Raw genomic sequence first — 21338 nt, forward strand, 5'->3', positions numbered from 1 at the left:
TGGGGGCTGAAGGCCCACTCAACAGGCTTTGGCCAGGGGGCCTAGCCACTAGGCCATCCAGTCCCAGGTACGAACTGCTCACACAGGGTCTTCAGAGATCATGACGAGAGTAAGGCAATCCTCAAGTGATCTGTCCTGTCTTCAGTCCCAGCTTTTGGCATTCAGAGATTTAAAAACACACAGAGCATGGGATTGCATCTCTGCCCACCTGAGATTATAACCAGTTATGAATTTATCCTCCCTGAACTTATTTAATTCTTTTTTGAACCCAGTTATACTTCTCTTCTTTGGCACATGCCCTGACAACATGTTCCACAGATTGACTGTGCATTGTGTAAAGTACTTCCTTATGTTTTGTTTTAAACCTGCTGCCTATTAATTTCATTTAATGACTGTAGTTTTCGTGTTGTGTGGAGGTGTAAGTCACATTTCCCTATTCAGTTTCTCCACTTCATTCATGATTATATAGGTTATATGTTTATATGTTATATATTATATTATATATATATATATTATATGTTATAGATTATATGTTTGAAAGGCCGTGTGCTCAGGCAGGCAGGCAGGCAGTTGGAAGCTGATTGTGTTTGAATTGAAACACCGTGTGCTGATTGGCTGAGCTGTAGGCAGAGGGAGGAGCTCTCAGGGAGGCCGAGCACTTAAACCCTGCTAGTAAGCGACCAGGGAGCTTTGCGACCGGGTGCTTGGAAACAGGGTGCGTGCTAACAGGAGGGAGTTTTGAGAGGGGAGTTGAGAGGGGGAGCTTGGAGGGAGTCAGTGACTTCTATTGCCCTTAAACTAAATCCTTTATAACAACTTCTATCTGAAACATTTAATTAACCCTCATATATAACTAGAGTGGGAAATGGAGGCAGAGGCCCAGTAGCAGAGTGGGGGCTATCCTGTTTATTGTGTCGAGTGCAGTATGTATGACTACCTACCCTGTGGGCGGGTGGCGTATGTGTGCGCTCGATGCAAGGAGCTCCTGGCCCTCAGAGACCGAGTGCGTGCTTTGGAGGTCAGGGTGGCTGAACTGGAGGAGCTAAGGAAGGCAGAGGTGTTTGTGGATGAGACTTTCCGGGACATAGTAGGGCTGTCCCACCTCCAATCTGACAGTCCTGATGCTGTTACGGAGGATGAAAGGCTCAGGGAAGGAGAGCAGTCAAGGGGAGCAGAGGGAAACCATCCCATAGTTGGGACCCTCCTTCCAGAGGGTGCTGTTGTATCCTCTCGTGCCGAGGATACTTCTCCGAGGGAGGGAGCGCCAGCTGTTAGGAAGAAGCAGGTTTTAGTAGTGGGGGATTCGATCATTAGAAATATAGATAGTTGGGTTTGTGATGACCGGGAGAACCGTATGGTGACTTGCCTGCCTGGTGCGAAGGTTGCGGATCTCTCGAGGCATCTAGACAGACTTATGGGCAGTGCTGGGGAGGAGCCGGTCGTCGTGGTACATGTTGGTACCAATGACATAGGGAAGGGCAGAAGAGATGTTCTGGAGGCCAAATTTAGGTTACTAGGAAAGAGACTGAAATCCAGAACATCTTTGGTGGCATTCTCTGAAATGCTTCCAGTTCCACGCGCAGGGCCAGATAGACAGGCAGAACTTCAGAGTCTCAATGCATGGATGAGACGATGGTGTAGGGAAGAGGGGTTTAGATTTATTAGGAACTGGGGACACTTTTGGGGTAGGGGGAGCCTATACAGGAATGATGGGCTCCACCTAAATCAAGGTGGATCCAGACTGCTGGCATTAAACATTAAAAAGGTTGTAGAGCAGTTTTTAAACTAAGAGGTGGGGGAAAGCCGATTGGTGCGGGGGAGCACCTGGATCGGATGGAGACTTCTCTTACACGAGGCTCCATAGATAGGGATTCCCTAGAAGTTAGTCAGAGAGGGAACGTGGGAAATAATATATGGGCAAGATCAGATGTGAAACAATCGTGCATAAAAAAATCCAACGCGTCTGTGAAAGGCGGACATATAAATAGTGGTAGTTTTCTAACATGCTTTTACACTAATGCTAGGAGTCTGTCTAATAAGATGGGTGAACTGGAGTACCTCATATCAAAGGAGGAAGTTGACATAATAGGCATCTCAGAAACATGGTGGAATGAGGACAATCAGTGGGACGCTATCATACCGGGATATAAATTATATCGGAAAGACAGAACAGGTCGTGCGGGTGGCGGAGTGGTACTATATGTGAAGGATAATATAGAATCAAATGAAGTAAAAATCCTAAAGGAATCAAAATGTTCCATAGAATCATTATGGATAACAATTCATTCCTCTAATATGAATATGGCATTAGGAATATATTACCGACCACCTAACCAGGACAGTGATAGTGATGCTGAAATGATAAGGGAGATTAGAGAGGCTATCAAAATAAAAAACACAGTAATAATAGGAGATTTCAATTATCCCCATATTGATTGGGTGCATGTCACCTCAGGACGGGATTCAGAGATTAAATTTCTTGATGCCTTAAATGACTGCTTCTTGGAGCAGCTAGTACAGGAACCCACAAGGGGAGAGTCGATTCTCGATCTAGTCTTGACTGGAACGCAGGATCTGGTCCAAGAGGTAACTGTTATTGGACCGCTTGGAAATAGTGACCACAATATAATAACTTTTAATATTCCTGTGTTGGGAAGAACACCGCAGCGGTCAAACACTCTGGCATTTAATTTCAAAAAGGGGAATTACACTAAAATGAGGAAGCTAGTTAAACAGAAACTAAAAGGTAGAGTAATTAAACTAAAATCCCTGGAAGCTGCATGGAAACTGTTTAAAGACACCATACTAGAGGCCCAACTTAAATGTATACCCCAAATAAAAAAACACAGTAAGAGACCTAACAAAGAACCACCATGGCTTAACAGCCATGTTAAAAAGGCAGTGAGAGAGAAAAGGGCAGCTTTTAAAAAGTGGAAGTCAAATCCTAGTGAAGAAAATAGGAAGGAACATAAACACTCCCAAATTAAGTGTCATAATGTAGTGAGAAAAGCCAAAAAAGAGTTTGAGGAACAGCTAGCCAAAAATTCAAAAAACGATAGTAAAATGTTTTTTAAATACATTAGAAGCAGGAAGCCTGCTAAAAAAGCAGTGGGGCCCTTGGATGATAAAGATATAAAAGGAGCGATCAGGGAAGACAGTGCCATTGCGGAGCAATTAAATGATTTCTTTGCTTCAGTCTTCACGGCTGAGGATGTTACAGAGGTTCCTAAATCTGAGCCAGCCTTTTTAGGTGACAAATCTGAGGAACTCACTCAGATTGAAGTGACATTAGAGGAGGTTTTGGAATTAATTGATAAGCTAAATAGTAACAAGTCTCCAGGACCGGACGGCATTCACCCAAGGGTTCTGAAAGAACTCAAATGTGAAATTGCGGAGTTATTAACAGTGGTTTGTAACCTATCCTTTAAATCCACTTTGGTACCAAATGACTGGAAGACGGCCAATATAACACCAATATTTAAAAAAGGCTCTAGAGGAGATCCTGGCAATTATAGACCGATAAGTTTAACATCAGTACCAGGCAAATTAGTAGAAACACTAGTAAAGAGTAAAATTGCAAGGCACATAGAAGAGCACGAATTGTTGGGCAAAAGTCAGCATGGTTTCTGCAGAGGGAAGTCGTGTCTAACTAATCTACTAGAATTCTTTGAAGGGGTTAATAAACATGCGGACAAGGGGCACCCAGTGGACATAATATACCTAGATTTCCAGAAGGCCTTTGACACGGTCCCACACCAAAGGCTTTTATGTAAATTAGGTGGTCATGGGATAGGAGGAAAGGTCCTTTCATGGATCGGGAATTGGTTAAAAGACAGAAAACAAAGGGTGGGAATAAATGGTAAATTTTCACAATGGAGGAGGGTAACTAGTGGTGTTCCCCAGGGGTCAGTCCTGGGACCGATCCTGTTCAACTTGTTCATCAATGATCTAGAAAATGGTGTAAGCAGTGAGGTGGCAAAGTTTGCAGATGACACCAAGTTGTTCAGGACAGTCAAAAGCAAAAGGGATTGTGAAGAACTACAAAAAGATCTCAGCAAACTGAGTGATTGGGCAGCAAAATGGCAAATGAAATTTAATGTGGGTAAGTGTAAGGTAATGCATGTTGGAAAAAATAACCCAAATTACACGTACTACATGATGGGGTCAAATTTAGCTACGACAGATCAGGAAAGGGATCTTGGAGTTATAGTGGATAGTTCTCTGAAGACATCCATGCAGTGTGCAGCGGCAGTTAGTAAGGCAAATAGGATGTTAGGAATTATTAAAAAAGGGATCGATAATAAGACAAAAGAGATCATACTTCCCCTATATAAAACTATGGTACGCCCACATCTCGAGTACTGCGTGCAGATGTGGTCTCCTCACCTCAAAAAAGATATATTGGCATTAGAAAAGGTTCAGAAAAGGGCGACTAAGATGATTAGGGGCTTGGAAAGGGTCCCATATGGGGAGAGGCTAGAGAGACTGGGACTTTTCAGTTTGGAAAAAAGGCGATTGAGGGGCGATATGATAGAGGTATATAAAATCATGAATGGTGTGGAGAAAGTGAATATAGAAAAATTATTTACCTTTTCCCATAATACAAGAACTAGGGGACACCAAATGAAATTGATGGGTAGTAGGTTCAAAACTAATAAAAGGAAATTTTTCTTCACACAGCGCACAGTCAACCTGTGGAACTCCTTGCCTGAGGAGGCTGTGAAGGCCAGGACTCTATTAGGGTTTAAAAAAAGAGCTTGATAAATTTTTGCAGGTTAGGTCCATAAATGGCTATTAGCCAGGGATAAAGTATGGTGCCCCAGCCTTCATAACAAGGGCAGGAGATGGATGGCAGGAGATAAATCACTTGATCATTGTCTTCTGTTCTCCTTCTCTGGGGCACCTGGCATTGGCCACCGTCGGCAGATGGGATGCTGGGCTCGATGGACCTTTGGGGTGACCCAGTATGGCCAGTCTTATGTTCTTATGTTCTTATGACCTCTTATCATATTTTCCCCTTAGTCATATTTTTTAAGATTTATTTGTCCTCATATGGAAGCTGCTCCATACCTCTTTTAATTTTTGTTGCCCTCCTCTGTACCTTTTCATTTCTAATTTGTCTTTTTGTAACATGGGGTGACCAGAATGTCTGTATTCAGCGTGTAATCATATTGTGGATTTATATACCGAATGAATGTCTCTCGTCCAGCACCCTCGGGACCTGACTGGTGTCAGACGAGAGAATTTTCTGGACTACTCAAGGCCAATACTTTTAAGCACATTTCCAACACTTCCACTGCTTACTGGGCTCTTAGAAGATATTCAGAGGGTAAATTACAGCTAAATAACAGCACAGAACACTGAGAGCTAGGAATGGTGACTGTAACACACTTTATGGAACCATGGGAAACTTGGCTATGCCCATAAGTGGTCATTTTGCTAGCTAAAATCATTCTGGATAATGGAGTTTGCTGGATGAAGAGTTCCGGATTAGAGAGGTTTGACCTGTCGTGGCGTTATATTTTCTCTCATTAACTAGCCCATTACCAATGGTTCCTAGCATTCTGTTAGCTTTTTTGATGGCTGCTACGTACTGAGTGGATGTTTTCAGAGAATTATCCACGATGACTCCAAGATCTCTCTCTCCTTTTTTTTTTTTTTGAGTGTTACCAGCTAATTTAGACCACATCCTCATTTTGTACATATAGTTAGAATTATTTTTCCCAGTGTGCATTGCTTTGCGTAGATCAACACTGAATTTCTTCTTTAATTTGCCATTTTGTTGCCAATTACTCAGTTTTGTGAGATCCCTTTCTAACTTGTCGCACTTTGGTCTAGACTTTTCCATCTTGAGTAATTTTGTATCATTACCAAACTGGTCACCTCACAGTTTTCCTTTTTCCATATCATTTATCAATACTTTGAACAGCCCTGGTTCCAGCACAGATCTTTGGAGGACACCATTACATGTGTGTCTCTATTCTGAAAACTGACCATTTATGTCTCCTTTTGTTTCCTCTCTTTAAACCAGTTACCAGTCCAGGAGAGAACCTTCCTCCTTATCCCATGACTGCTTACTTCCATTAAAAGACTTTGCTGAGGCACATTGTCAAAAGCTTTCTGAAAGTCAGTAGTCTGTTTCCACTAGATCACTCTTGTCCACATTACTTATTGACCTCAAATAATTCTAATAGATGGACAAGGAATGATTTCCCTTTACAAAAGCCATGCTGAATGATCCCCAACAAATTGTGTTCATCTGTGTGCCTGATAATTCTATTGTTTACTGTAGTTTCAATCAATTTGCTTGGCGGTCAGTTTCAGCTCACTGGCCTGTGCTTGCCACAATCATCTTTGGAGACTTTATGAAAAATCAATGTCCTGTTAGCTATTCTCTAGTCATCTGGTACAAAAGTTGATTTAAATGGTAGGGTACATACCACACTTTTTAGTTCTGCAATTCATATTTGAATTCTTTCAGAACTCTTTGGTGAATGTCACCTGGTGCTGATGACGCATTATTGTTTAACTTATCAGTTTGTTCCAAATCCTTCTCTGTTGCCACTTTAGTCTGGGACATTTTCTTCAGAATTTCACCTAAAAAGAATGGCTCAGGTATGGGAATCTTCCTCACATTTTCTGCAGTGAGGACTGCTACAAAGAATTCACTTAGCTTTTCTGCAGTGGCTTTCTCTGTTTCCTTTACCACTTTGATTGTTGAATGGCAGGCTTCCTGCATCACATGCATGCATGCTTGTGTGCATGTGTAAAAATGAATTCTGCAAAGCCTGATTATAATGAGATAGTCTAGGAAGTTAGCCTTACTCCATTACTTACAGGGTCAATAATTGGTTTTGTTCTCTTTCTGGTGATAGTGGAAATACCCTTCTTCCCCAACAAACAAAAAGTGCTGGGTGATAGCATATCTGATGCACTCCATAAATCTTTTCAACATGTAGCACCTCATTGTCAGTGGTTTGAGTGCTTTTCATCTCCATTCTAATTTCATGGAGGACATGGGCTGAATCCATACAGTACTGAACACTAACATTTCCAAACTTATTTGATGCTGGCATTACCAAAGTAATAAACACCTTGAAATGGAGTCACTATTGTGGAGAAAATGCTCCATATTAAAAACTGTTTCTTCTCTGCTCCAAAGGATTTACAGAGCCAAAGATATGTTCTGTCTCATTTCCAGCATATCCCAAAAAATGGAGGATGCAAACTGTAGCTACTTGCAGAAGAAGCTATACCAGGCCCTCGAAGGGGTTAGCAGCCCACAGGCTCTGGCCATAATTGGCAGTGCTCAGCCAAACCAGACAGATCAGTGGATCAGCATCTTTAGGCGGAATTGCAGCATGCAGGTAATAAGAATGAAAAACCAACTTTGAATCCAACTTTTTGTCCTCTGAGCTGTGCATACAAGATGATTATCTTTGAGGATTGGGGTGGAGAGGAAGAGCCAGTTTTCTCTTTTTGGTTAGTACTTCTCCATAGGAATCAAACACAGCACGGACTACTCCGTGTGTCACCACCACTGACACAGTTCAAGGGTCCTGATGCATAAAAATAGATGTTGTTATTCCATACACATGCTATTCAAAGGCTCGTATTTGACTAGGCAAGCAGCAGGATCAACTTTTCTAGCCCATATTACCATTATATAAATGGGTAAGAGAACACCTAAAACAGTAGACAGTGTTTCACTGGCCAGTTCTGAGGCTGTGTGCAGTAGAGCTCACTTCATCCATGTTTTGTTGTTATAACACTAGTGTAATACAGGGAGGGTTTTCTGGGCACTGCTAAGAGAGCCAAACCTGGGCAAATTGCTTAAAACCAGGCCGCTTACAGCCTAGACTGGGGTCCTTCACATAAAGCAAACCAAACCAGTAACAAAAACACCTCTCCTGCCTCCCTGGCTAACCAGAAGTTACACAAGCAAATCCCTCAGTGTCCCCAGCTTCCCTGGTGCCCCAACGAGTATCTCTCCTTATACAGATGAGATGTTATGTAACCAATCTTATCAAATCCTCACAGGTCTTTCCAGTCCCCAAACGGACCAGCCACAATCCTAGGTTAATAATACATACTTAGATTTTACCCAAAACAATAACCTGTGCCAATCCTTTAGAATGAAAAATCTAGAGGAAAAAAAACCAAAGAATGAGGTCAAGTATCAGAGGGGTAGCCATGTTAGTCTGGATCTGTAACAGCAACGAAGGGTCCTGTGGCACCTTATAGACTAACAGAAAAGTTTTGAGCATGAGCTTTCGTGAGCAAAGACTCACTTCATCAGATGCTGGTCATGGAAATCTGCAGGGCCAGGTATAAATAAGCCAGAGCAAGGCTGGGGATAACAAGGTTAGCTCAGTCAGGAAGGATGAGGCTTACTACCAGCAGGAGATCTGGAGGTGTGAACACCAAGGGAGGGGAAGCTGCTTTTGTATTTAGCCAGCCATTCACAGTCTTTGTTTAATCCTGAGCTGAATACTTCACTACTCTACAGAGGAAAAAGGACTGCAAGCTGTCTAAACTCCTGCCTGCCACACAGAGCCATGGCAGTGGTACCACTAACTCAGCCAGCAATATCGTCAATCTGTCCAGCTACACACTCAGCTCAGCAGAAGAGTGCTCTTTCTCAGGGACACTCTTTTTGCCCCACCACCCGCACAAATATAATACAGTTCTGTGGTGATCTGGAAGCCTACTTTCGCTGTCTCAGACTCAAAGAATACTTTCAACACAACACTGACCAGCACACCGTTACAGACACCCTCCCAGCAGCGCAAGAAGAATAACTCCATGTGAACTCCTCCTGAGGGTAGAAATAACAGTCTGGACCTATACATAGAATACTTCCGCCGACACACACAGGCAGAAATTGTGGAGAAACAACATCGTTTGCCTCACAACCTCAGTCGTGCAGAACGCAATACCATCCACAGCCTCAGAAACAACTCTGACATTATAATCAAAGAGGCAGATAAAGGAGGAGCTACTGTCATCATGAACAGGTCTGACTACCAGAAGGAGGCTTACAGACAACTCTCCAATACCAGATTTTACAGCCTACTTTCCTCAGATCCCACCGAGGAATACACTAAGAAACTACGCCATCTGCTCAGGACACTCCCTACACAAGCACAAGAACAGATTTATACCAACACACCTCTAGAACCCTGTCCAGGGCTATTCTACCTACTACCCAAGATCCACAAACCTGTAAATCCTGGATGCCCCATCATCTCGGGCATTGGCACTCTCACTGAAGGACTGTCTGGTTATGTGGACTCTCTCCTCAGACCCTATGCCACCAGCACTCCCAGCTATTTCTGAGACACCACTGACTTCCTGAGAAAACTGCAATGCATTGATGACCTACCAGAAAACACTATCCTAGCCACCATGGATGTAGAGGCTCTCTATACCAACATCCCACACAAAGATGGAATAAATGCTGTCTGGAACATCTGATGGCTGAGCTCTGTAACTTTATCCTCACACACAACTATTTCAGATTTGGCTACGATATATACCTTCAAATCAGCGGCACAACTATGGGTACCCGCATGCCCCTCAATATGCCAATATTTTCATGGCTGACCTGGAACAGCGCTTCCTTAGCTCTCGTCCACTAACACCCCATCTCTACTTACACTACACTGATGCCATCTTCATCATCTGGACCCATGGGAAGGAGACTCTGGCGGAATTCCACCGGGACTTCAACAACTTTCACCCCAACATCAACCTCAGCCTGGAACAGTCTACACAGAAGATCCACTTCCTGGACACCACGGTGCTAATACGCGATGGCCACATCAATACCACCCTGTACTGTAAACCCACTGACTGCTACGCCTACCTTCATGCCTCCAGCTTCCATCCCAGACACACCACACAGTCCATTGTCTACAGCCAAGCACTAAGATACAACCGCATTTGCTCCAACCCCTCTGACAGAGACAAACACCTACAGGATCTCTACCAAACATTCTTGAAACTGCAATACCCACCTGAGGAAGTGAAAAAACAGATCAAGAGAGCCAGACATGTGCCACGAAGCCTCTTACTAAAGGACAAGCCCAAGAGAGAAACCAACAGAACACCACTAGCCATCACCTACAGTCCTCAGCTAAAACCTCTACAGCGCATCATCAGGGATTTACAACCCATCCTGGACAATGATCCCCCACTTTCACAGGCCTTGGGAGGCAGACCAGTCCTTTCCCACAGACAACCTGCCAACCTGAAGCAAATCCTAACCAGCAACTATACACCGCACCACAGTCACTCTAACTCAGGGACCCATCCATGCAACAAACCTCGTTGCCAGCTCTGCCCACGTATCTACACCAGCAACACCATTACAGGACCTAACCAGATCAGCCACACCATCGGGGGTTCATTCAGCTGCACATCTACCAATATAATTAATGCCATCATGTGCCAGCAATGCCCCTCTGCTATATACATCGGACAAACTGGACAGTCTCTACGTAAAAGAATAAACGCACACAAATCAGACATCAGAAATGGCAATATACAAAAACCCGTAGGAGAGCACTTCAATCTCCCAGGCCACACAGTAGCAGACTTAAAAGTAGCTATCCTACAGCAAAAAAATTTCAAGACCAGACTCCAAAGAGAAATTGCTGAGCTACAATTCATCTGCAAATTCGACACCCTCAGCTCAGGATTAAACAAAGACTGTGAATGGCTGGCTAAATACAGAAGCAGCTTCCCCTCCCTTGGTGTTCACACCTCCAGATCAACTGCTGGTAGTAAGCCTCATCCTTCCTGACTGAGCTAACCTTGTTATCCCCAGCCTTGCTCTGGCTTATTTATACCTGGCCCTGCAGATTTCCATGACCAGCATCTGATGAAGTGAGTCTTTGCTCACGAAAGCTCATGCTCAAAACTTTTCTGTTAGTCTATAAGGTGCCCCAGGACCCTTCATTGCTGTTAAAGAATGAGGTGAGAGTAATTGTTAAAGTGGTCAAATTACATACATTAATTATAAATTGCTTGATGCAGCCTGCAGTAGATTAATAGTCTCTGGAATACGTTCTTTGTCAGGGCGGGTCAGCAATCCATCCAGGATCAGTTTACAGCAGAGTTGCTTCTGAAGTGATGAGCTAGATTGGAGACAAAATGGAGGTTGCGGACAAAATGGAGGAATCTCAGGTTTCTCTTTTATACGCTTGGTCTTGTGGAGGGAAATCCATTGTTCCTCTTTGCCTGGGAGCACATTTACAATGGAGAATCACGTAATCGGATCACCTGTCCATGTCCTTTTTGGGGCATTCTGCCATTGGCAGCATGCCAGACAACACGTCCCCAGCTAAATTCCTGAGATGTGGATTCAAATCTATTCTGCTTTACCCGGCTAGGAATTCTTTCACAGTAGTTTGCCCCACCTCCTATTGTGTCCTCCCAGAACTAACTTAAACTATGAGTACAGAGCCAATATTTACACGTCTGTATTATTTTTGTACGTAAAGTTATAAGCATCATAACTACAGTGACAGAAGTATCCCTTCAGTTACTCTAGTCTCTATACTGCAAAGCTACAACAGTGCATATGTGCTGTTGTAGTGTTTCTGGTGTAGACCTAGCCTAAGATTAAGAGGGAATATGGGAAAGAGTTCTTGTAGTAGGAGGTTCTAATCTAGCAGAAAAAGGCATAACAAGATCCAGGGGTTGGAAAGTGAAGCTGAACAAATTCAGTCTAGAAATCAGGTGCACATCTGTAACAGTGAAGTTAAAGAATTTGTAGAATAATTTAGTTAGAAATATGGTAGTTTCTCCATTACATGAAGACTTTAAGCAAGACTGGATATCTTTCTGAAAGGTATGTTATAGTTCAACCGTAAGTTTTAGCTCATGCTAAAATTACTGGGTGAGGTTTTGTGGTTTTTGTTATGCAGGAGGTCGGAATAGGTTATCTTAGCGTCCTTTTTTTGTCTTAAAACCTATGAAAATGTGTGGCTTCCCCTTTTCTTCTCAGGCTGGGAATTGTGCCTCCTGCTGTATGGTTCCTGTGTCCTTGAAGATCCAGATATTATGGGCTGAGGTGGGCCTACAGTCCAACCCACAAAACCAAGTGTTGGGAGTACGGTACTGGTATCAGTGTCAGTCTCTGAAGGTATAACACCATTATCTTAAACTTCCACCCCCAAACTCATGACATAGGGCATATGGGTTATATGAAATCTGAGTGTTGGAGTTCACTGGCTGTTACCCTTTGTCCTTGCAAATCATAGAATCCTAGGGCTGGAAGGGACCTTAGGAGGTCATCTAGTCCAGCCCCCTGCCTAAACCAGGATCAACCCTAACTAAATCATCCCAGCCAGGACTTTGTCAAGCCAGGACTTAAAAACCTCTAAGGATGGATATTCCATCACCTCTCCAGGTGAAGCATTCCAGTGCTTCACCCGTCACCTGGTGAAATAGTTTTTCTTGATGTAATGAATGTGCCAGCAGGAGCTCAGTACTGTTGAAGGAGTTGGGGAGTGTGTCCTTCAGAGATCAATTGCGTGAAAATGCAAAGGGGTGCATATGTAATGCCTTGTAAACAAAGCCTGACGGGAGCACACAAAGCAATGAGGTTTCGTCTATTGTAAGCAACATGTTGTTGTAAAGTCACAGTTTATACTATTACCCAGTGTAAGAATTGTGGAGTCTCAACAGTGCTTGAAGATTTGTGGGGATACAGGGCAGTCATCACTACCGTGTAAGATATGGATTTTGAAGCACTTGGAAGAGGGAAAAGTAACCAAGAGTAGTCAACATGGATTCACCAAGGGCAAGTCATGCCTGACCGATCTGGTTACCTTCTATGATGAGGTAACTGGCTCTGTGGACATGGGGAAGTCAATGGATGTGATACACCTTGACTTTAGAAAAGCTTTTAGTACAGTCTCACACAGCATTCTTGCCCATAAGTTAAATAAGCAGGATGGGATACGTAGACTGTAAGATGGATACAAAGCTGGCTTGATGGATGAGACCGACGGGTAGTGATCAATGGCTATATGTCTGGTTGGTGGTTGGTTTCAAGTGGAGTGCTCCAAGGCTCAGTTCTGAGGCCGGTGTTGTTCAACATCTTTATTAATGACCTGGATGAGGGACTGGATTGCACCCTCAGCAAGTTTGCCTATGACATTCAGCTAGGGGGAGAGGTAGATACGTTGGAGGGTAGAGATAGGATCCAGAGTGACCTGGATAAATTGGAGGATAGGATTAGAATTCTAACAACTAATCAGGAAAGAGATCTTGGCGTTATCGTAGCTAGTTCTCTGAAAACACCCACACAGCACGCAGCAGTAGTCAAAAAAGCAAATAGTATGCTAGGAATTGTTTAAAAAGGGATAGAAAATAAGACAAAGAATATTTTACTGCCCCTTTATAAAACTGTGGTACGTCCACTGTTGAATACTGACTGCACACAGATGTGGTTTCCTCACCTCAAAAATGACATTTTGGCATTAGAAAAGGTTCAGAAAAGGGCAACTAAAATGATTAGGGGTTTGTAACAGGTTGCATTTGAGGAGCGGTTAAAGAGACTGGGACTCTTCAGTTTAGAAGAGAGGAGACTGAGAAGGGATATGATAGGGCGGTGTGGAGAGGATGAATAAAGAAAAGTTATTTACTCGTTCCTGTAATGTAAGAACTAGAGGACACCAAGTGAAATTAATGGGTAGCAGGTTTAAAACTAATAAAAGAAAGTTCTTTTTCATACAGTGCACAGTCAACCTGTGGAACTGCTTGCCAGAGGAGGCTGTTGAAGACGAGGACTATAAGAAAGCTCAAAGAAGAGCTAGATAAATTCATGGAGGTTAAGTCTATAAAAGGCTATTGGCCAGGTGTTAGCCGATGATTAGGTGAAATGCCACTATGCCCTTGTATTAGTATGAGATTTTAACTGCCAGGGCAGAGCTCACTAGTGACCAGGCTGAGAGCCGCTGAAAAGCAGCTAGGTTTTTTGTTTTGTGTTTAGTTTGCACAGTAACAGGAGGAGTTAGGTTACCACTTAATTACTTTGTTTATTTATTTAACAAGTTAATTTTTTACTGTTACAATGTTTGTTTGTTTACCTAGCGAGTTAAGCTTTTGTGGTTACAATTGTTACAAGGTTTATACTTCGATTACAAATAGCTAGCATACACTTTAATTTATAGATTTATACTTGTTAAATGCGCGCAAAAGAAATAAAAAGTAAAATACCTAGCAGGTCTTATCTTTACCCCTGGTTACCAGCGTGGCTTGGCCAGTTTTTCTCTTAATCCCTTGGGAAGAAGTTCTTTGTTTCTTTTTTTTTTAGGAGTTGGGCATCCCCAGGGACCTGGGGAGACCCCCACCCTTCTGTCCGGCAGGAAAGATGATTGGAGCTTAAACAGGGGGTCTGCCGGACCCCTCTTTTATACCCATTGGGTCACGTAGGCTTTTTTTTTTTTTGGTTTAATTGAATTAAACTGTCTGATGCTGGTTTTTACAGGCAGTTTAAGGGCGTAGTTTTACATGTGTGAGGTAGACAATTGAGGACATTTGTTTTTTAATGGGCCGGGAGATTTTTCTTCTCTCTGGGACAAGTGTCCTGGCGAATCAACTGATGGTAATTAGCCAAGGGCAGTTTGAGGCCCAGCTGTTAATTAGCCCATTGTTCTTAGCTTTGCTCTGGAGCTTTAAAGACCATGGCTAAGATAAGCCCATCTGCACTCTTCGGCATTCCAGGGCTGGGCTTTTTTTTTAACCCATTTGTGCTCTGAAGCACCTAGGGAAGGCAAGATGGAGTAGAGCAAAAGGGAGGGGGTCTGTATGCCTACATTTCACCCCCTTGATTTGCCTCACTATGTTCCAGACCTCAAGGTGGTGGTGATGTGAGCACCTTTTGCCCTCCTTGGAGGAAACTAAAATCGGCCCTTAGGGATGGCCTGATTAGGTGATTTACAGTTAAGGGATAGATTAGGATCACCTGCCAATGCCATATATTGGACATGCGCAGAGGATATAACTACATTAGTAGGCATCCTTCAGTCTGCACAGACTATGGATCGCGCCCTTTAAAGTTTCAATTGAAGACTTCATTTACAGCGTCTATTGTGACTATAAAGACCCACACGAGAGTGACAGTCCTTGCTGCATCTCTTGCAGATGTAGTGGGTGTCTGGCAAGTCCTTATTGTGCTTTCTGTGTGCTCACTTGTCCTCTGCTAGCTGTCTGATCTTCAGCTCGCCCTTCTGAAGGCCCTTGTGTAACCCCTGCCTCCATCTGCCGCGGTCGTCTGCTAGTTCTTCCCAGTTGTCCAGCTCGATGTCTACCTCTCTGAGGTCTCTCTTGCAGAAATCTTTGTAACGCAACTGGGGGCGTCCGGGGGGTCTTTTGCCAGAGGCTAGCTCACCATACATAATATCTTTTGGAATCCTTCCATCGTTCATCCTGTAGACGTGGCCAAGCCAGCGGAGCTGACGCTGCCTGAGGAGGGTGTGCATGGTTGGGATTCCAGCTTGCTCGAGGATGGCTGTGTTGGTAACTCTGTCCTTCCATGATATTCCAAGGATGCGCCTGAGACAGCACAAGTGGAAGACGTTCAGCCTCTTTTCCTGGCGGGCATACAGAGTCCAAGTCTCGCTGCCATGAAGGAGGGTGCTGAGGATGCAGGCTCTGTAGACTTGCATTTTGGTGTGAGTGTACAGCTTGTTGTTATTCCACACTCTCTTGCTGAGTCTGGACAGAGTTGTGGCCGCTTTTCCGATCCTCCTATTTAGCTCAGTGTCCAACGACAGGGTGTCAGTGATGATGGACCCAAGGTAAACGAACTCGTGGACAACCTCTAACGTATAGTTGTCAATGCTGATTGATGGGGATTCAGCAACATCTTGACCAAGTACATTTGTCTTCTTTAGGCTGATGGTAAGCCCAAAGTCCTTGCACGCTTTGGAGAACCGATCCAGCAGTTTTTGAAGCTGGTCTTCTGTGAGAGACACTACAGCAGCATCGTCTGCGAACAGCATGTCTCTGATGAGGACTTCTCGCACCTTAGTCTTAGCTCTCAGCCTTGCAAGGTTAAACAGTTTCCCATCAGATCTTGTGTGCAGCAAGATGCCCTCTGTTGAAGATCCAAAGGCATGCTTCAGGAGGAGTGCGAAGAAGATCCTGAACAATGTTGGAGCAAGCACGCATCCTTGTTTGATGCCGCTCTTGATTCTGAAAGCATCCGATAATGCGCCATCATATTGGATGGTTCCTCTCATGTTTTCGTGGAACGGCTGGATCATCTTGAGTAACCGTGGAGGACAGCCTATCTTGTGGAGCAGTTTGAACGGACCATCCCTGCTGACCAAGTCAAAAGCCTTGGTCAAGTCGATGAAGGCTATGTAGAGTGGCTTTCTCTGCTCCCTGCACTTCTCCTGCAGCTGCCTTAGAGAGAAGACCATGTCAACGGTAGACCTCTCTGCACGGAATCCGCACTGCGATTCAGGGTACACCCTCTCAGCAATCTTCTGGAGTCTGCCAAGGATGACGCGAGTGAACGGTTTACCAGTGACGCTTAGGAGGGAGATTCCACGGTAGTTGTTGCAGTCGCTTCTGTCTCCTTTGTTCTTATACAACGTTACAATGTTAGCGTCACGCATATCCTGTGGAACCTCACCCTCTTTCCAGCACAGGCACAGCAGCTCATGCAGGGGTTCCAGGAGTGTGTCCGCGGCACATTTGATTACCTCTGGTGGTATACCATCCTGACCAGGGGCCTTTCCTGCTGCAATGCTGTCGATGGCTGTCTTCAGTTCATCCATAGTCGGTTCTTGATCCAGTTCGTCCATTACTGGTAGGAGCTCGACGGCATCGAGGGCTGCGTCAACCACAACATTCTCGCGTGAGTACAGCTCGGAATAGTGCTCGACCCAGCGCTCCATCTGTTTGGCTTTGTCAGCAATGACTTCACCAGATTTGGATTTCAGAGGTGCCATCTTGTTCTGGGTGGGTCCTAATGCCTTCTTCATACCCTCGTACATTCCTCTGAGATTACCAAAGTCGGCACAGGTCTGGATGCTGCTGCATAACTGGAGCCAGTGGTTGTTGGCACAGCGCCTGGCTGTCTGCTGTATTGTTCTTCTGGCCTCTATAAGTGCTTGCTGGGTACTCTGGCTCGGTGAGCGTTTGTACTCCATGAGTGCAGCACGCTTCTTTTCAATGACTGGAATCATCTCATCAGAGTTAGCTTCGAACCAGTCGTTCGTGTTTCTAGCTCTTCTTCCAAATACTGACAAGGCCATGTTGTAAACTGTATCCCTCAGATGTTGCCATTTGGATGTCGCATCGACACCCCCATGGCCGCTGCGCAGATTTTCCTGGAGGGTCTCTCTGAACTTTTCAGCTTTCTCCAAGTTTGCCGTCTTTCTGGCGTCAATGCGGGGCCTTCCAGCAGGTTTACAGCGGTACAGCTTCTTGGGTCTCAGCTTGAGCTTGGAGCAAACTAGCGAGTGATCTGTATCATAGTCAGCACTATGGTAGCTGCATGTCAGAAGGACGTTTGAGGTTATTACGCTTTACTTATTGGGTTACCTGTAGGGGTTTGCCGATTGTTTAGTTGTTGCACTATAGTGTTTAATTTTGCTCTTCCGTGTACCTTCTGTGGGCTGTAGGTGGTGCGATAGTAGCCCATTCCATCATTTAATTATACCGTTGGATTGGGGTCGGTATGGGAGGTGAAAGACCCATTGAACTCCTTTTTGGAGTGCCCACTTTTGTACAAGTTTATTTTTAAAGTGTGAGCCATTGTCTGATTGGATTTTTTTAGGGTATTGGGACAATTGCTGTTGGGTGGTTTAGTTCCATAATGGTTGACAGTGCTGTTGCTAATTGAGTTGGGTAAGCAAAACCAATTTCTGAAATGACTTTTACCCCAGTTAAGATGTATTTCCACCTTTGCCTTGTGGTGGGTAGTGGACCAATATAATTGACTTGCCAGGTGGCCCATAGTGTTTTTTTATCTCTTAGTCTGGCAAATTGCTGCCCTTTAGTTACATGTTTCCTGGTTACAGCACACAGGGCACAGGCTTGTACCAAGTCTTTGGCTTCTTGGTGGGTAATGGGCCACCCCCTGGTATGGGCTTGCCGTACTAGTTTCTTACTCCCTGTATGCCCCAGAGTTTTATGTAACTATATGTATAAGCATTTCCAATCTACTTGGGTGGTAAAGATCTGGGCTGCTGCATCGGACAGGTTATTTAGCTGTGCAGCTGGAGTGCTATTCTTTTGGTGGGCTGACACATGTCCTATGCTTAGGGGTTGCTGAGTGGCATGATTATAAAGCCATTTCCAGTATTTCAGTTCCCATACAGGCTTTTTTCCTATTTTCCAGTTATTATTTTTTTAGTTAGTTATCCACTGGGTGGCACCTGCCCATACAGCATACGAGTTAGTATATACAGTGTGAGCACCAGCTTCACAAGCAAGTTTAATTGCTACCAGCTCTGCAAGTTGGGTGGAGCCGTCAATTTTAGTATTTAAGGGTTTGGTGGAGTTATCTGCTGACACTGCTGCAGCTTTTTCCTTTCACTTCTCCTTAACTAATTTAGCACTTCCATTAGTGAACCATACTCCCTTAGGGTGAGAGGGGTTAAATGGAGCAGCGTCTTGGATAGGAGATGGTTGTGGGGGTAGGTGGTATTCCTTGGGCATGCCCACCTTTCATAAAGATTTTTTAATCATGGTGGGGTTTTGTGCAGTGTTTGCACCACCTACCCTGTGGTGTATGTACAGTGCCCACCTTTGAATTGTTGTTCTTCTTTGAGTGGTCCCCGTGGGTGCTCCACAGTAGGTGTCGGGCTCGCTCCGGCGCCGCAGATTGGAAATTTCCAGCAGTCTCCGTCAGGTCGCGCATGCGCCGATGCGCGTCGGTCCTTCGCGCGCTTATGGTCACGTGCGCGATCCGTCCTTCTCAACCGCCAATGGCTGCAGATGGAATCCACTCCAGCTCCAACGCCTGAGACAGATAAACTCTGTTTTTCTTATTGTTAATAGTTATAGCTTGTTAATTAGTTATTATAGTAATTTTAGGTTAGCGTGTATATAGTTTTAAAAGGAAAAGGGAGTAAGAAAAAGGACGGAGGCGGCCGCCTTCGGCGGGTCCGCTATCTGAAAGCATTGAATGTTATTTGTTGACTGTTAACGGTTATCTGTTGCCAGATTGATTGACTGCTAAGTGCCCTGTTAGCACGTAAAGACCTGAAAGACTTTAAAGTTTAAATAATGTCCTCACTGGGTTTTAAGAAGTGTGAATCATGCCGGGAGGCCATGCCTGCCTCAGATGGACATAGTAAATGTATTCGGTGCCTTGGGGAAGCCCACGTCCCCCAGAAATGCCCTCATTGCTCTAAGCTTACAGCTAGAGCATGAAAGGACAGGGAAATGAGGCTCAAAATGTTCCTGTTCGACAAGGCACTCCAGCCTGGGACATCGGAAAAGCCCCATAAGGAGGGCTCTTCAGGCTCGCACAAGAGGAAGGCGGCCTCTCTGACCTCCTCTGTGCAGAAGAAGAAAAAGCTTTCACCAACTCGATCCGTGCCAGTTACTTCTATGAGCGGGACAAGAGGAACACGGGGCCCGGGCCCGCTGGCTTCTCATGGTGGGAAGGCCACGGCACATGTGCCCGTGCAGGGGCCTCCGGTTGTTAAGGAGGCAGCACCGAGGGCTCTGCAGGCACCGGAAAGGTCGGCACCGGCTTCAGCGGCACCGAGCCTTGCGGCACCGATGGCACCGGAGTGAGAGCACCCGGCATGGAGCCCAACGGTGCCTGAGGAGACTGTCCGAGTGGCACAGAGGGCAGCAGCACCGAGCACGGCACCGGGGGCAACAGAACCCAGCACGGCACCTACTATGGTGCCGAGCCCCCCGGCACCGATGAGAACACCTGCGGCGCCCGAACGGGGGAAAGCGAAAGCAAAGACCCGGCACCGCAGCCCTTCCCCGGAGATCATTGTGCTGCCATTATCACCTCGCTGTCCCCCGGAGATTCAGTGGGCAGCAACTCCAACAGCCTGCCGCAGGCCTCCATCTCCATTCCTTCAACTGCCATCTCCTGGGTTTGGACATTTCTCACCAACTTCAAGCAGGGATCCCTATGAATACTATCACAGGGGATCCCCGCCTATGTCAGTGTCATCTCGACGGTCACGCCCTTCTACACATCACGTCTACACTTTCAGGTCGTGGTGCAGGTCCCCATCACCGGGACCTTGCCCTTGTTGCTATGGCCGTCCTTGCCATACGGGACATCGACACGAGATCTGGGTCTCGGGGTAGATCCCCATCAACGCCTCGTCGACATCACAGCACACAGTCTCACCCTGGGGGAACACCACAAGTTTCCCAGTCAGAGAGTGATTCAAAGGTTCTGGAACCCCACCTGGAAACCTTAAAAGTACAACCATGTGAACAGAGTCAGGAACCTGAGAACTTAGAGATGTATCACAGCGATGCCTCCTCGTCCTCCCCAGATGAAGCAGTTGTTCCTGGAGATATCTCTCCCCCAGATGACCTAAAGCAGTTTCAAGAGCTGTTCAAAAGGGTGGCTCAATCACAAGACATTCAAGTGGCGGAGGTGCAGGAGAAACGCCATAAACTCCTCAAAAATCTCAGACCTCCAGCTTCATCTAAGGTAGCCGTCCCATTGGATGAAACGATTATGGAGTCAGCCACCAACATATGGCAGACTCCAGCCTCCATCCCTGCTACGAACAAGAGGGCGGATAAGAAGTATTTTGTGCCTGCCAAGGGCATGGAATTTCTGTTCAGTCACCCACAGCCTAATTCACTAGTGGTTGAATCCTCGCAACACAGAGCCAAAACGTCCCAATATAAATCCGGGGGATCAGACAAGGATATAAAGAAATTAGACCTCCTCGGCAGAAGGGTTTATTCATCATCTACCTTACTGCTACGAATGGCGAATTACGCCGCTCATTTGTCGAACCACAATTTCGACAACTATTCTAAACTCGCCTCACTCATGGACTTCCTTCCAGAGGATAAAAAGCCGGTCCTCAAAGCAATCGTCCAAGAAGGCTATGCAGCTTCATGAGCAGGAGTCCAGATTGCTTTGGACGTAGCAGACACAGTGGCTCGTTCCGCAGCCACTGCGGTGGTAATGCGCAGGGAATCGTGGCTCCAGACGTCCGGAATTCACAAGGATCTGCAAGTAAAAATCGCAGATCTTCCTTTTGACAGGCAGAAGTTATTTGCAGAATCAACTAACTCGGTTCTACACTCTAGTAAGGACTCGAGAGCTACTCTTAGGACCCTGGGTATATACACCCTGCCGTACAGGA

At 45.2% G+C, this 21338-nt stretch overlaps 1 protein-coding gene across 1 annotated transcript in view; it reads left to right on the forward strand.

Annotated features, from left to right (window-relative positions):
- Positions 1-21338, forward strand: part of TCTN3 (tectonic family member 3) — a 144432-nt gene that overhangs the window by 102981 nt on the left and 20113 nt on the right. Inside the window, exons 12-13 of the mRNA XM_074999389.1 lie at positions 7202-7367; positions 12014-12151. Coding sequence (XP_074855490.1) covers positions 7202-7367; positions 12014-12151 — 304 coding nt within the window. The remainder of the gene's footprint in view (positions 1-7201; positions 7368-12013; positions 12152-21338) is intronic.

The sequence above is a fragment of the Carettochelys insculpta genome, chromosome 7 (assembly GCF_033958435.1).
Source record: "Carettochelys insculpta isolate YL-2023 chromosome 7, ASM3395843v1, whole genome shotgun sequence".
Taxonomy (NCBI): domain Eukaryota; kingdom Metazoa; phylum Chordata; order Testudines; family Carettochelyidae; genus Carettochelys; species Carettochelys insculpta.